Here is a 14,730-nt window from a genome sequence, read left to right as displayed (position 1 = left end):
GGAGTCTGAAATCAGAGTTCTGTCTGTGGAGAGTGATGGAGAGAAATAACTTTCATCTGTTGTGATTCTAACATTTGCTCAAATTTTTCCCCCTCCACTTTTGTTCTGGATTTCTTTCTGCAGGGCTGATGGCCGGAGATGGTCCCTGGCCTCTCTGCCTTCCTCAGGATATGGCACCAACACTCCCAGTTCAACGGTAAACACACATGTCCACATGTCCACGCCACACTGCATCTAACACACATGTCCACACCACACTGCATCTAACACACATGTCCACACCACACTGCATCTAACACACATGTCCACACCACACTGCATCCAACACACATGTCCACACCACACTGCATCTAACACACATCCACACCACACTGCATCTAACACACATGTCCACACCACACTGCATCTAACACACATGTCCACACCACACTGCATCTAACACACATGTCCACACCACACTGCATCTAACACACATGTCCACACCACACTGCATCTAACACACATGTCCACACCACACTGCATCTAACACACATGTCCACACCACACTGCATCTAACACACATGTCCACACCACACTGCATCTAACACACATGTCCACACCACACTGCATCTAACACACATGTCCACACCACACTGCATCTAACACACATGTCCACACCACACTGCAAACACACATGTCCATCACACTACATCTTTCCTGCATCTCGCCTACATTAAGTACTTCAGCAGCCACAGTGGCCTGGGTCTTTACAGCTGACTGGGTTTGTTTTTGTAACACAAAACGTGTCCCTTTCGAACTGCAGAGAGAACGTGTCGCAAGATTGGGCTGTTATATCAGATGAATTAAAAAGGGGGTTATCTATGATAAATATTGTTTTGATAGATAACTTCCCCCATGTTTTCCACACCATGACGTGACAAATAGATACTCATAATGATGAAACACTTGAGAAAAGTGATTAGGTTAAAGTTTGGAATTAGTTTTTAATGTAATCTTTTCTCTTTAATCTAGCTGAGTAAGTGATTCAAATAAAACACCAAAACTAATTTTTGGTGCATTTGAGATTTTTCCATCCATTGCTAAGTCGATAAAAATTTAAATTCGATTTCGTATCCTGTGCATGAATATGTATCTCATTTGCAGACTTCATTTTCATACATTAACATGCATAAAATCGGTATGTGCCATGCTGCTTGTAAATTCATGCTCTGTGAAGTTGGATGTTCTACTTTTGTTTCATCCTGCTTCCAAATGATTACATGCCATGCTAGCAGAAAAATGCCATGTACTGTACACACACACACACACACACACACACACACACACACACACACACACACACACACACACACACACACACACACACACACACACATTTGCTCCTCTGACTTTGTACCGAATACTGTACTTGAAAGTACCTTAACAAACATAGTGAATGTATCCCGTGGAAAACAGGACTAAAAATAACTAATCGGTTGCTAAGATATTATCAACCTGATTGATCTGCCGCTCATGAGTTGGCCTTTCTGTGAAAAACGGGAGGATGTGCAGTGGAGAAGAGATGTAAGCAATCTGTAATGCTGCCTCGCAGTCACAAACTGTTACAGGATCTGTTCCTCTATCCATCACTGTCTCCCAGGAGAGCGAGAGACGGATGATAAAAGAAAGAGGCAGGAACAGACAAATACCAAGAGTGTGGGAGGAGGTAAAGCGGTGTTGTGAAGCGGAAGGAGAAACAGGAGAATTGTTCTCTTGTGTCTGACAGAGAGATGTTTTCGAAGACAAGAGACTACCGGGAGAAATGAACTCTTTGCCATGGCCCATTTGGTGAATAGTTCATTTGAGAGATGGACCTGGATTTGTATGGAAGCTCAGATGGAGGAGAGACTCTTAATGCACTCTGTCGTGCCACGCTGAACATGATCCCTTCTCTTCTCTCCTTTGGTTCCCTCTGCTTTTTCCCCGTCTACCTTTTCCCATGCACCCCCTGTAGCACATATAGAGGCCACACACCCATGCACCCCCTGCAGTACATATAGAGGCCACACACTCATGCACCCCCTGTAGCACATATAGAGGCCACACACTCATGCACCCCCTGCAGCACATATAGAGGCCACACACTCATACACCCCCTGCAGCACATATAGAGGCCACACACTCATGCACCCCCTGTAGCACATATAGAGGCCACACACTCATGCACCCCCTGCAGTACATATAGAGGCCACACACTCATGGACCCCCTGCAGCACATATAGAGGCCACACACTCATGGACCCCCTGCAGCACATATAGAGGCCATGCACCCCCTGCAGTACATATGGAGGCCACACACTCATGGACCCCCTGCAGCCCATATAGAGGCCATGCACCCCCTGCAGTACATATAAAGGCCATGCACCCCCTGCAGTACATATAGAGGCCACACACTCATGGACCCCCTGCAGCACATATAGAGGCCACACACTCATGGACCCCCTGCAGCACATATAGAGGCCATGCATCCCCTGCAGTACATATAGAGGCCACACACTCATGGACCCCCTGCAGCACATATAGAGGCCATGCACCCCCTGCAGTACATATAGAGGCCACACACTCATGCACCCCCTGCAGTACATATAGAGGCCACACACTCATGCACCCCCTGCAGCACATATAGAGGCCACACACTCATGGACCCCCTGCAGCACATATAGAGGCCACACACTCATGCACCCCCTGCAGTACATATAGAGGCCACACACTCATGCACCCCCTGTAGCACATATAGAGGCCACACACTCATGCACCCCCTGCAGTACATATAGAGGCCACACACTCATGCACCCCCTGCAGTACATATAGAGGCCACACACTCATGCACCCCCTGTAGCACATATAGAGGCCACACACTCATGCACCCCCTGCAGTACATATAGAGGCCACACACTCATGCACCCCCTGCAGCACATATAGAGGCCACACACTCATGCACCCCCTGCAGTACATATAGAGGCCACACACTCATGCAGCCCCTGCAGCACATATAGAGGCCACACACTCAATCGATCTCATACGCCCGCGGGTGAGCTCGATGCTCTCTTCTTCCTCTCCATCAATGCCCCGCCCCTTTTCCTTCTCTCCTCCTTTCTTCAGTCCTCTTCCCTCCCCTCCGTGCAGACGTCAGGTTCCAGTGCTCTCCCCGCATTCTTACATGGGCCATTACTCACTTGATTAGTTACAGCAGGACCCTTGCATACTGAACAGAACAGATGAAAGGAGGTGTGTGTGTGTGTCTGGGGGGGGGGGGGGGGGGTACCTAGATGTGACGGAAATATTTATGCAAAAAAAAAGCAGATATTCTGTAGGAAGAGCAGAAAACAGAAAGGGGTGAAAATGGAGAGACGAAAGAGAAAGCTGCGCATAGTGATTGCATGAAAGGAGATTTTGAATATGAAGGGATTTTGCTCATCAGTGAAAACCAACAATGGCACATCCTATCTGGCTCTCTCTCCGGGGGGGGGGGGGACGTTCTTTAGGCTGGCTTTACACGGTGACACTTTTACGCAACTTTAGCTGGTTGAAACCTAGGTGAAACTAAGTTGCAATTGAGTTGTGTCGTCTAAAAGCCCTCTGCAACATACTTGAAACTTGTCTGAAACTCAGCCGCAAACAATTGCGAAACTCTCAACTTCAATTTGTAAAACTAGTTTCACGCAACAGCCAATCAAAATGCTGATAATGTGTCAGAGATGAACAGCTGAGCCATGTCAACAAACAAATGTGAGCTACTGTTGTAGCTGTTGTTGTATCATTTCAACCAATTTCAACTGATTCATTTCAACTTGATAATGACTTATCACCAAAATGAACAAAATAATAAAACAGAATATGGTCTCTTGGATGCTTCAGAAGGAGATTATCTTCAATGCAAGCACTTCATGCAAGGTTGGTAATGCTAAGGTTTTTCATTTTGTCAAACAGCTGAGCTGATGTCAACATACACACGTTGTGGCTAACAAAACAGGCTATTTGTTTAGTTATTTATTTACCTTGAATCAAAGCGAGGATGCACTCAGCAGAGGCTCATTGGATCAAGCTCCTTGAATAGAGTTTGAAATGATCCATTGGTCGTTCTTTTGAGTAGCCAGTCCTTCATCCACAGACGTTTAGCCTTTTTAGGTCGTGTTTTATCCTCCAGCATATCAATAAGCATTAATGCACCGATAGCTTTCTTCCTATTCCCTGGGACAGCCATTACAAAGTAGCCAGCCAGTGCCAGAAGAGAAAGTGGTACAACATGTCCAAATTGTTATTGTCCAGCAAGAAAAGTATACAAAATAAGATGCAAATGTATGCAAATATGATTACCAACCAAATTACCAACCGAGCTAGCTAATTTGAGTGAAATACACTATCGTGTTAACCTGACGCGGCCAGATGAATGGGTTAGTTTCACATTCTGTTTTCTGGCGCAAAATCTCGTCAAGAGATCTCACGAGAGAATCTAGCTGGCTTGCAAGGTTACTATCATGTTGCATGAGACTAATTATTTTTGAATTGCTTCGTGTAACTGTCTTTTTTTTGGCATGTTTTTAGCGGGGGTTCCTATTTGGAGGAAACCCCAGGGGAGCACGGGGAGAACATGCAAACTCCACACAGAAAGGCGCTTTTTTGACGACCCCACCTGGTTAGTAGGCACTGAGGACATGGGACACACCCTCAGCGTCCCAGGCGGGAATCAAACCCAGGACCTTCTTGCTATGAGGCGACAGCGCTACCACTGCGCCACTGTGCCCCCTGTCACATTGCATGGAAATTAAGTTTCATGCAATTTGCGACCTGCAACAAGTGAACGTTTCACAGTGTAAAGCCAGCCTTATTGGTTCTGTTGAGTGGACTTGATCTTTTCATCGGGTTCTGCAGCCTGCGAGCGGCTCTGAGCTGAAGGGTTCTGCAGCCTGCGAGCGGCTCTGAGCTGAAGGGTTCTGCAGCCTGTGAGCGGCTCTGAGCTGAAGGGTTCTGCAGCCTGTGAGCGGCTCTGAGCTGAAGGGTTCTGCAGCCTGTGAGCGGGTCTGAGCTGAAGGGTTCTGCAGCCTGTGAGCGGCTCTGAGCTGAAGGGTTCTGCAGTCTGTGAGCGGCTCTGAGCTGAAGGGTTCTGCAGTCTGTGAGCGGCTCTGAGCTGAAGGGTTCTGCAGCCTGTGAGCGGCTCTGAGCTGAAGGGTTCTGCAGCCTGTGAACGGCTCTGAGCTGAAGGGTTCTGCAGTCTGTGAGCGGCTCTGAGCTGAAGGGTTCTGCAGCCTGTGAGCGGCTCTGAGCTGAAGGGTTCTGCAGTCTGCGAGCGGCTCTGAGCTGAAGGGTTCTGCAGTCTGCGAGCGGCTCTGAGCTGAAGGGTTCTGCAGCCTGTGAGCAGCTCTGAGCTGAAGGGTTCTGCAGTCTGCGAGCGGCTCTGAGCTGAATGGAGTTTCTAATGGATTTCCATAGCAGAAATCATTGTGTGGCCAAAGCCAGCCCTGCTGTCCCATTGGGAGATGTGTTCATTAATCCTCCCATCGATCTGGGCTGGTTTTTACCCGCTGCACTGCAGAAAAACCTGTTGTTCAAGAGCTGTGCCGTTAACCCCTCGAGGCAGCGTTGCCGTTAACCCCTCGAGGCAGCGGACACTTAAGCCCAGAGTCAACTTTTAGTCTGTGTGACTTTCTCATGCGCTGCAGTCTTTTTCCTCTTGATTGCTTTTCAATCTGCATTATTCTGGTTTGCACTCCTACGCTCCTTGCTTTTGGATATTTGCCTTGTTTCTCTCATCTCTCCCTTTTCCTCGCTTATTTATACTTTCAACTTACTTTCTTTGTTTCTCTTCCTTCCGCCCACTCACACTGTCGTACACCTTGTGCTCTCTCTCTACTGTAATTACTCCTCTCTGTATGATAGTTACTCCTCTCTGTATGATAGTTACCACATCAGTTGCATATTCTTACTTTCTGCTGTTCTTTTTCTATCACTGTGTTCAAATGGACTGTTGCTGTTGCAAAGCACATTCCAGGCTTGTTATGTTAAAAACAAAACAAATGGATAACGTTTAATTTTCACTTTCTAACCTCGTCTCTCCCCTCTGTCTCTCTGGCCTCTCGCCAGTCGTCCAGCTCGTCTCAGGAGCGGCTGCACCAGCTGCCCTTCCAGCCGACCATGGACGAGTTGCACTTCCTGTCCAAGCACTTCGGCAGCACCGAGAGCATCACCGACGATGACGGGGGACGCCGCTCGCCGCACGTCCGCCCGCGCTCCCGGAGCCTCAGGTCAGGGCGCACGCCGGTCAGGGGGGAGAGATGAGGGACTGTGGGGGGGGGGGGGGGGGGGGGGGGGGGGGGGGGGGGAGGACAGTGACAGCTACAGTACCTGAGAGCAGCAGCCATATTAAAGGACTATTGTTATGACTGTACACTGTATCTGAAACCACTGACCTAGCAGAGTTTCACTCACTCACTAGGTTAAAGAGGTATGGTGACATTTTGCTTGTAAAATGCAGTCGTGACTCATCATTTAAACTGGTGATTTATTTGTGGCGAGAGGTACAATTATCATCATAAGTGATGCTAACATTGATAAAAGGGTTGTTGTATAATAATACATTTCAAATTGAAATGTAAATGCATTTTTTTAAGCCCGATTTTCAGAAAACGCTTCAAAAAACATAAAAGTGATTCACGTTCGTGAAGATTATCCTGCTGAACACAAATGACCACTCCCACAAACTTTTGTTAACCACAGACCTTATTTTATGCATTTAAGCGAAAACCCCATTCTAAAACCCCATTCACTTTTCCCCTTAAAGAGCATGGTGCAGGTTAGAGACCCCAATCAGTCAATGTGTAGGTGAATTATGGAGGAACTCGATTTTCACATTAAGACACTTACATATACACTACAGTGACTTCTGGGGTCGTTTTACTTTTTGAGCTTTTATTTTGAAATAAAACTCTGACGTCAGAAAGGGGAGTCGCCAGGCATGCTCGTCTGTCCCTCTGTCTGTAGTCACTTAGGTCAGGGCTGTCAGTCACACACTATGGATGCTAACGCCGGTTTTCAGGAGGAAGAGGAGGTAGCAAATGTTTATGCACATGCATGTGATGGGCCTCAGGCTAATTTTGACAGTGAAAGAGAGCAGGAACAGCCCACAATGGACCGCGGAGAGAGAGTTGTGAAGGAGCCTGAGCAGCGGAGGCGGGCCGAGGTGCGGACTGTAATTCGACACACACACAAGCGAGCGGAGGCGGGCCGAGGTGCGGACTGTAATTCGACACACACACACACACACACACACACACACACACACACACACACACACACACACACACCGAGTCAGAGAGAGAGAGAGAGAGAGAGAGAGAGAGGGGGGGACTGACGGAGCGCCCCTCCACTCGCTCTTTCCCCTCCCTCCCTCCCTCCCGGAGCGAGTGAGAGAGACGAGTAGAGAGATAGAGAGCGTGTCACCGCGCAGACAGCAGGTACACACACACACACAGTCACACACACACACACACACACACACACACACACACACACACACACACACACACACCGAGAGAGAGAGAGAGAGAGAGAGATAGAAAGAGACTGTGTCACGCAGACAGGCAGCAGGCAGCAGCAGAGTGGAGCTGACTTGTTATCTGCATGCAGTAACCTGGCGACACCCGACCCAAAACTCACTGACAACGACTTACTACAGGCAGCTACTGACTAAATGACTAACTATATACTAAAAACTAACTAGTGATTAACCTACCAACTAACCGACCGACTAACTGGCTGACTGATTGACTTTGACTAGCGTACGTACCTGACCTGCTATCTGTCCTGAAATGCGACTGATTTGACCATGGATTTGACGACAGTGGGAGGGGAGAGGGAGACACGCACGCGGGAGCCACTCCCCACTGTGACGTAGCAGACTTTGTCTAACAGAATAAAAGTCTGTTATTTCCTTCTGAAAAAGGAAGGTGTTTTTCTCCATATTTTTTTTCAAACTTTTTTTTTTTTTTTTTTAATGATGCATTAACTTTTCAAATGGACATAGGGACAAGGTTAAGTATAAATTTAGCAAAGGAATTACCCTGCTCCATGCTCTTTAAGCTCCAACATGTCCGGGACTTCCGCCTTCCGCCGACAAAAATACGTCATCCCTGCAGTACTATATGAAAGGATGTTAAGCAATCTCCTTAAGTCAAGTGTCTCATCTTCTTCTCCAGAAGCATTGCCCTGTTGCTAATGCTGGTGGAGTTACCCTCAGTGTTATTATCGCTGTCCTCCACCCTCCAGTGCTTTGGGCGTCTCCAGAGTGCGACTGTTTCTCCATTAGCGGGGGCCTCCAGGGGGCTCACCTCCCCATACAGCCCCTTCAACAGCACATATTACAGCCTGCCTTCTGGATGCGGCATGCCCTCACTAACCACACACTACACTCATCAGCATTCAGCTTTCATACTGTATGAACCTCCTCAGGGTTGGCTGCACTAGATAATACCACAGCAATCTAGTAAGAGAGTGGCGTCAGCGGAGGTCCAAAATGCAGATGCAGGAAGGGCGCTCGCGCTACGTTTGAATGCATAAAATAAAGCTGATAATATACAATCTGATTATTTAAACGTCTGACCCTTTCAAAGTACATCACAAACGGTCCATTCTGCTGCAACTTGACAGCGCTCCTTAATCCAGAACCTTACTTCCCAAAAGTTCCTTTTGCAATGTAAAAAAAAACTGGTCCATTGGAGTGAATGGAGATGTCGCGTCTGGGTAATACCCTATGACACTGCTATAGTGGCGCTGTGACCTCCCTCCTTATTGCATTGTACTACTGTAGCAAGCTAAACTGCAATAGTAATGCATTCGCCCAGAAAACATTGTTTAACAATATCCTCTGCTTCTCTGAATGTCAAACCAAGTGTGGGTTGTCTCTGCTCTGTTATGCAAAATAGGTGTATTTATATTATTTTGGCCTTTTTCATGGCTGCAAATAGCTTTTGCTTCTGCTGTGTGTGTGTGTGTGTGTGTGTGTGTGTGTGTGTGTGTGTGTGTGTGTGTGTGTGTGTGTGTGTGTGTGTGTGTGTGAGAGAGAGCACACGTGTGACTCTGCTCGTGTGTGTGTGTGCTTGTTTCTGATGTCTGCACGCACACTTGTGATTGAGGAGACACCACTGGATGCATTAGGGAGCTGGAGCGCACGGACTTTCTGATTGGACGATTAGCATAATGCACAGACAGGATGGACAGATGCGGGGAGGCTGCAAATTATTCCTGCATTCAAGTGGAAAATGCAGAATTGAATCTGTTTTTCTCTCTCTCTCTCTCTCTCTCTCTCTCTCTCTTTCCTCCCCTTCCCTGTATGTTTTGCTCAGTCTTGCCTTCTTTCATTTCCTCTGCCAGTCTTACCATCGACCTCTCTCTCTGTGTGTGTCTCTCCCTGCAGCCCGGGGCGCTCTCCATCCTGCTATGACAACGAAATAGTGATGATGAACCATGTCTACAAAGAGCGCTTCCCCAAGGTCAGCCTCACACAATCAAACGCACAGGTGTACACACACACACACACACACGCACACACACACACACCCAAACACACAATGACCTTTTTAGGCACACCTTGCGAGTACCAGGCCGGACCCCCTCTTGCCGCCAGAGGAGTGTAAATTATTCAAGGCTTGGATTCAAGCGACATCCTGGATCTGTTCCACCGGGTTCTCGGGATCGTCTGCTGACTCGGTAGCTTTGCACAGTTCCTGCTGGTTTTGTTTGGCAGTACTTCCATACTGCGAACATCCCTAAGGTGCCCTATTGGGTTGAGATCTGGGTACTGTGCAGGCCATTGGAGTAGACTAAAGTCATGTTTGTGGAGCTATGTTGAGATGTTGGCACATTTCCCGTATGGAAGAATCCATTTGGAAAAAGGTTGACTACGGACGGCTAAGAGACGGTGCAGCTGGTCAGCAACAATGTTTCCGTTTGTTGTAGCATTCTATCGATGCTCCATAAGCGCCCTAACGTGTGCAGAGAAAACCTTCCACAGACCATTACACCACCGCCGCCAATCTGTGCTGTTAACACCAGGCAGGATGGATCAAGCCGTTTGCGCAAAATTCTGACTCCAATCAGCACGTCAAAATTGGAACGATTGTTCCAATTTTGGGCCAGTCAACATTTTTCCACTCGTCAGTAGTTCAGTTGTGGTCATCAAGTGCCAACTGTGGCCTTATCTTCTCTACTAATATGTCATTTTGATGTCATGGCCCACCTGTTAGCTTGAATGAGTCTTGCCATTCTCCTCTAACCTCTCTTATGAACAAGCCATGTTCTGCCATCGACTGGATTTATTTTGTTTATTTGCACCATGCTTGGGAAACTCTGGCCACTGTGGGAAAATGCCTGCAGATTCATTCTCTTTTTAGGAAATGCTGGAATTGAACTGTCTGGTGTCAATGACCATGTTCAAACTCACTTAGGTCAGACAGTATATCTTGCCCATTGTAAAGTTCCTCCCAACAGAAACTCAAGCTGTACGCGATCTGCATATTTATGCAGTGAGCCACAGCTATTTAACTCCGTGTATAGAGGAGTGAGCTGCTAGCGTACACGCGTAGGTGATAAATGAAGTAATAAAGAGACCACTCTGTGTGTGTTATCCCAGATGCAGGTGTGTACAGGCTGTGTGTGTGTGTGTGTGCATGTACACACACACACACACATCTGCATTTGTACACCTTCATGTATTCTTCCCTCTGACGATGATGCATCGCATCGTGAAGCAGTGCTAACCACTGCAATATGAATGAAGGCCCAACATAGCTAGATCCACACCATCATCACCATGAGAATGACTCACAGCAGCATACCCAAAATAGCTCCACAAACAAAGCCCGGAGCGGTGTAGTTTGTCTGGGACAGCGTGCTCCGCCATAGCGGCCCTGCACTCTGTGGATGTCACGTCCGATAACAGCGCTGGAGGCAGCTGTGATAAAGCTGCCAGGCGGCCTCCACAAAGAGTGCCAACTTAATGGATACTAATGTGATAATGTCACATTGTAAATTTCACACTGTAGAGGTGATGCAAAGGAACGCATGGCAGAGACCACAAATCAGATGGGCATCCAGCCCCCTGACCACACAGGGGGGAGTGGAGCTTTGTCACACTTGAGTCAGCAGCTTTTGGTCTGCGCTGTGTTCTCGCCCTAAAGAGGTCTTTATCCAACACATAACATGTCCAAATGATTGAACTCAATTTAGAAATGTCGTGGGTAATGCCATTATCACCTGAAAATGAATGAGTATCTTAGTCAAATGAGTTAGAAATAAGATTACTATGAAAAAGACATGGCTAATTCAGATTCCAAATGCCGAAATCTCAACATTTTAGATTTGATAGGTGATAGATAGGTGATGTCATGATTACCCTCTCAAGACCGTTGGGACAGTATGACAGGATTGGGTTGTTCCACCACTGTCTCATCATGACTAGGCCACAGCTCAGATGGAGGAGAGGCTGGCGGAGTTCCTCCAGAGCTACTCCCCGGAGAGCGTCCTGCCGCTGGCCGATGGGGTCCTCAGCTTTATCCACCACCAGATAGCCGAGCTGTCCCGGGACTGCCTGACCAAGTCACGCGAGGGCCTCATTACCACCGTCTACTTCTGCGAGCTGCAGGAGAACCTGGAGAAGCTGATGAATGACGTGAGTTGGGACATATTGAAGTGTCCAGGGATGCAAGCGGGGTTCAAATATCGCACCTCTTCGACTGGCTCAGTATGACAGTCAGTGATTGTCTGTGAAAAGGTTCAACAGAAGTTCAATATTTTGGCTGACAGGCTCTCCTCTATCTTCTCACGCCCAACTTCTCTCTGTCTGTCTGTCTGTCTCTCTCCCTCAGGCCTATGAGCGCTCGGAGAGCTCAGAGAGCTCGGAGCTCACCTTCGTCACCGAGCTGGTCAAAAAGCTCTTCATCATCATATCTCGTCCAGCCAGGCTCCTGGAGTGTTTGGTGAGTTCCATCCCACTATCTGATAGTACAGCTGGGATTCTGTCGACCAGTGAGACAAGATGCAGAATCCAGGCTCCAAATACAATCAGGGTCGCTCAGCGCACGCTGATAAGGATACACCAAATGAGCATTTATTGAATCAAGTGACCAAGAGTTTTTCCGGGGCCTTTCTCAGTCTGAGTATGGTCTTCTCCAGCTGCCAGTAGGTACTCCTGTCCTCCCACATGGAGGTAGAAGGTTGGTCTCCTTCGCACTGAAATGACAAGAAAGGATGGGCAGAAGGTGGGGCAGGCTTTGTACCGTGCATTAAATGTTTTCTTTCACTTGTTGTTCTCCTTGTACTTGTTCATAGGGCTGTGCAATATATCAATATTATATCGCTATGATATGAGACTAGATATCGTTTTAGATTTTGGATATCATACAGTAATATCGTGATATGGCACAAGTGTTGTCTTTTCCTGCTTTTAAAGGCTGCATTGCAGTGAAGTGAAGTAATCTGAATTTACCAGACTAATCTAGCTGTTCTATGATGTATACCTTTACCCACTTGATCATTATATCCACATGACTGATAATTATTTATCAAAAATCTCATTGTGTGAATATTTTGTGAAGCACTAATAGTCATCCATACAATATTGTCGCAATATCGATATCGATATTTAGTCAAGTAGTCTTGTTTTAATAAACATGCTTGTGACATCTCACATGTGACTTTGACTTACAGCTGTACATTTAGCCCACTTCGCAGAAGATATCGCCATTCAGCCTAAACATATGGAGATGTAGTGGACTACATTCAGACTAGTAGTCTAGCAGAGAAGCTGACTCATCTCTTGGTTTCTGCATCTCCATAGAGATATGATTTTATATTTTTTTATCCATATCGCCCAGCACAGGTCATTATTTAAGGGCCGACTGCAACTGTGTTTAGTTATCGTTTAGTGATCAGTCAGCATCTTTACATTGTTTCTACACTTATGATGCGGTATTAAAGCCAATGTACAACATGGGGACGAATGCACATGCCTGCTACTAATGTGCCGTCGTTTTTCCACGTACCGGTATAACTACTTCCTCATTCCGAATTCTTAATACATGGAAGCATGTGAGATGTGATAATAGATGTACTGTATGCAGCAGAGGTCATGGTTTCCTTCAAGCCGTGTCATCCTATACATCAGCCAGACACACTACACATCTCTGCTGCAGCAAACTATTATGCTGATCGCCTCCGGATATTTTTCCAACTAAACCGTAAAATGTTCCCTCCACCCCCGCCCCTTGCCGGTCCTCCCAACAGCATATCACATCAGCTGGGAGCCGTGTCCTTGCCATGTTGATGCGCACATAACTCACCCCATCTCCCTTAGTGAAAACAAGCCTCTCTGTGCTCGGCCGTACCTGCATGTCCGCTCACTGATTGATGGCCACCCGTGTCCGTCATTGTCATGGTCCCGCCCCCAAACACCCCCGGCTCATCTTTCCATTGCCAAGGCGACCGACGGAAGAGGTCGATCGGGTCAGGCAGGAAGGATGCGCCGGCGGGGACACTTTAGATCCTCATGGCAGTTAGGTTGAGAGCGGAGGAGAGAGGGGGAACAAACACAAACGCACGCACACGCACACACACACACACACACACACACATACACACACACATACACACACACATTTTAGCATTCAAGTCAGTTGCAAGTTCTGATTTGGTAGAAAATGTCACAGACAGTCAGAAGGCCGTTAGCCGCAAGAATATTATTCTGGAGCAAAGCCGGCTATCAGAGAGGTTTATTCCTCTCTCTCTCTCTCTCTCTCTCTCTCTCTCTCTCCTCTCTCTCTCTCCTCTCTCTCTCTCCTCTCACTCTCTCTCTCCTCTCTCTCCTCTCCCTCTCTCCCTCCATGCCCTGGTCTAAGTGAGCAGATATGAGAGAACAAGGGAGGAAGGAAATGATCCTGGCTGCCCCAGGCTCTGCTTTCTAATCAAAATGTTATTCCACCAACAGGAATGAAACTTAATCCCACAGGACAGCACAAACGGCTGTTTCATTGGAAGAAGGATGTTTTTAGTGTATTAGCAATGATTGTGTTTATTTGACAAGCTCATAGCTGCATTCGATTATGCACTGTTGCTGGGAAACACACTCCAAGAACATCCAGATGCCAGGAAAGAGTTTGTGAACCATTGGGAATTACCTGGAGTCACAATTATAAACACAATCTTGATAAACAAATGACACACAAGCATGTTTTTATTAGATCTTGTTGAAGCTGTCACAGTCTTGGGTGGGAAAAGTATGATCCTTTAGATTTAATGTAGGAATTTTCCTAGAACGTCCTTGATAGAAATAAGCTCAACCAAACATCTCCTGTAGCTGCTGAACTGACCGGCACAACAGTGAAGAGTTATTCTGGACCATTGCTCTTTGCAAAATAGTTTGAGTTCAGTGATATTTGTGTGATGCTCACCTCAGGTCATGCTGCAGCATTGATCACATGTTGAGATCTTTAGATCCTTCTTTGTCACCACATTGAGATTTATTTTTATTTTTATCAAGTTATTACAGATTTCCACCCCCGGTCCCCCCGAGGTTGTCCTGGTCGTTGGTCCACCCCATATGCCGAGAGTTGTAGAGTAGCACATGCTTCCTCCAATACATGTGCAGTCGCCAGCCGCTTATTTTCACCTGACAGCGAGGCGTTTCACTGGCAGGACGTAGCA

General features: G+C 47.1%; 1 protein-coding gene across 1 annotated transcript in view; it reads left to right on the top strand.

Annotated features, from left to right (window-relative positions):
* The window catches only part of LOC310775178 (microtubule-associated serine/threonine-protein kinase 1-like), a gene marked incomplete at its 5' end in the record, with an annotated part of 118,477 nt that overhangs the window by 47,979 nt on the left and 55,768 nt on the right, over positions 1-14,730 (top strand). The window contains 5 exons of the mRNA XM_083635275.1: positions 124-196; positions 6,121-6,281; positions 9,449-9,524; positions 11,492-11,701; positions 11,898-12,008. Coding sequence (XP_083491401.1) covers positions 124-196; positions 6,121-6,281; positions 9,449-9,524; positions 11,492-11,701; positions 11,898-12,008 — 631 coding nt within the window. The remainder of the gene's footprint in view (positions 1-123; positions 197-6,120; positions 6,282-9,448; positions 9,525-11,491; positions 11,702-11,897; positions 12,009-14,730) is intronic.

Source organism: Poromitra crassiceps, assembly GCF_964638095.1.
Source record: "Poromitra crassiceps genome assembly, chromosome: 4".
NCBI lineage: Eukaryota > Metazoa > Chordata > Actinopteri > Beryciformes > Melamphaidae > Poromitra > Poromitra crassiceps.
This window is presented reverse-complemented; position numbering and strand designations above follow the sequence as displayed.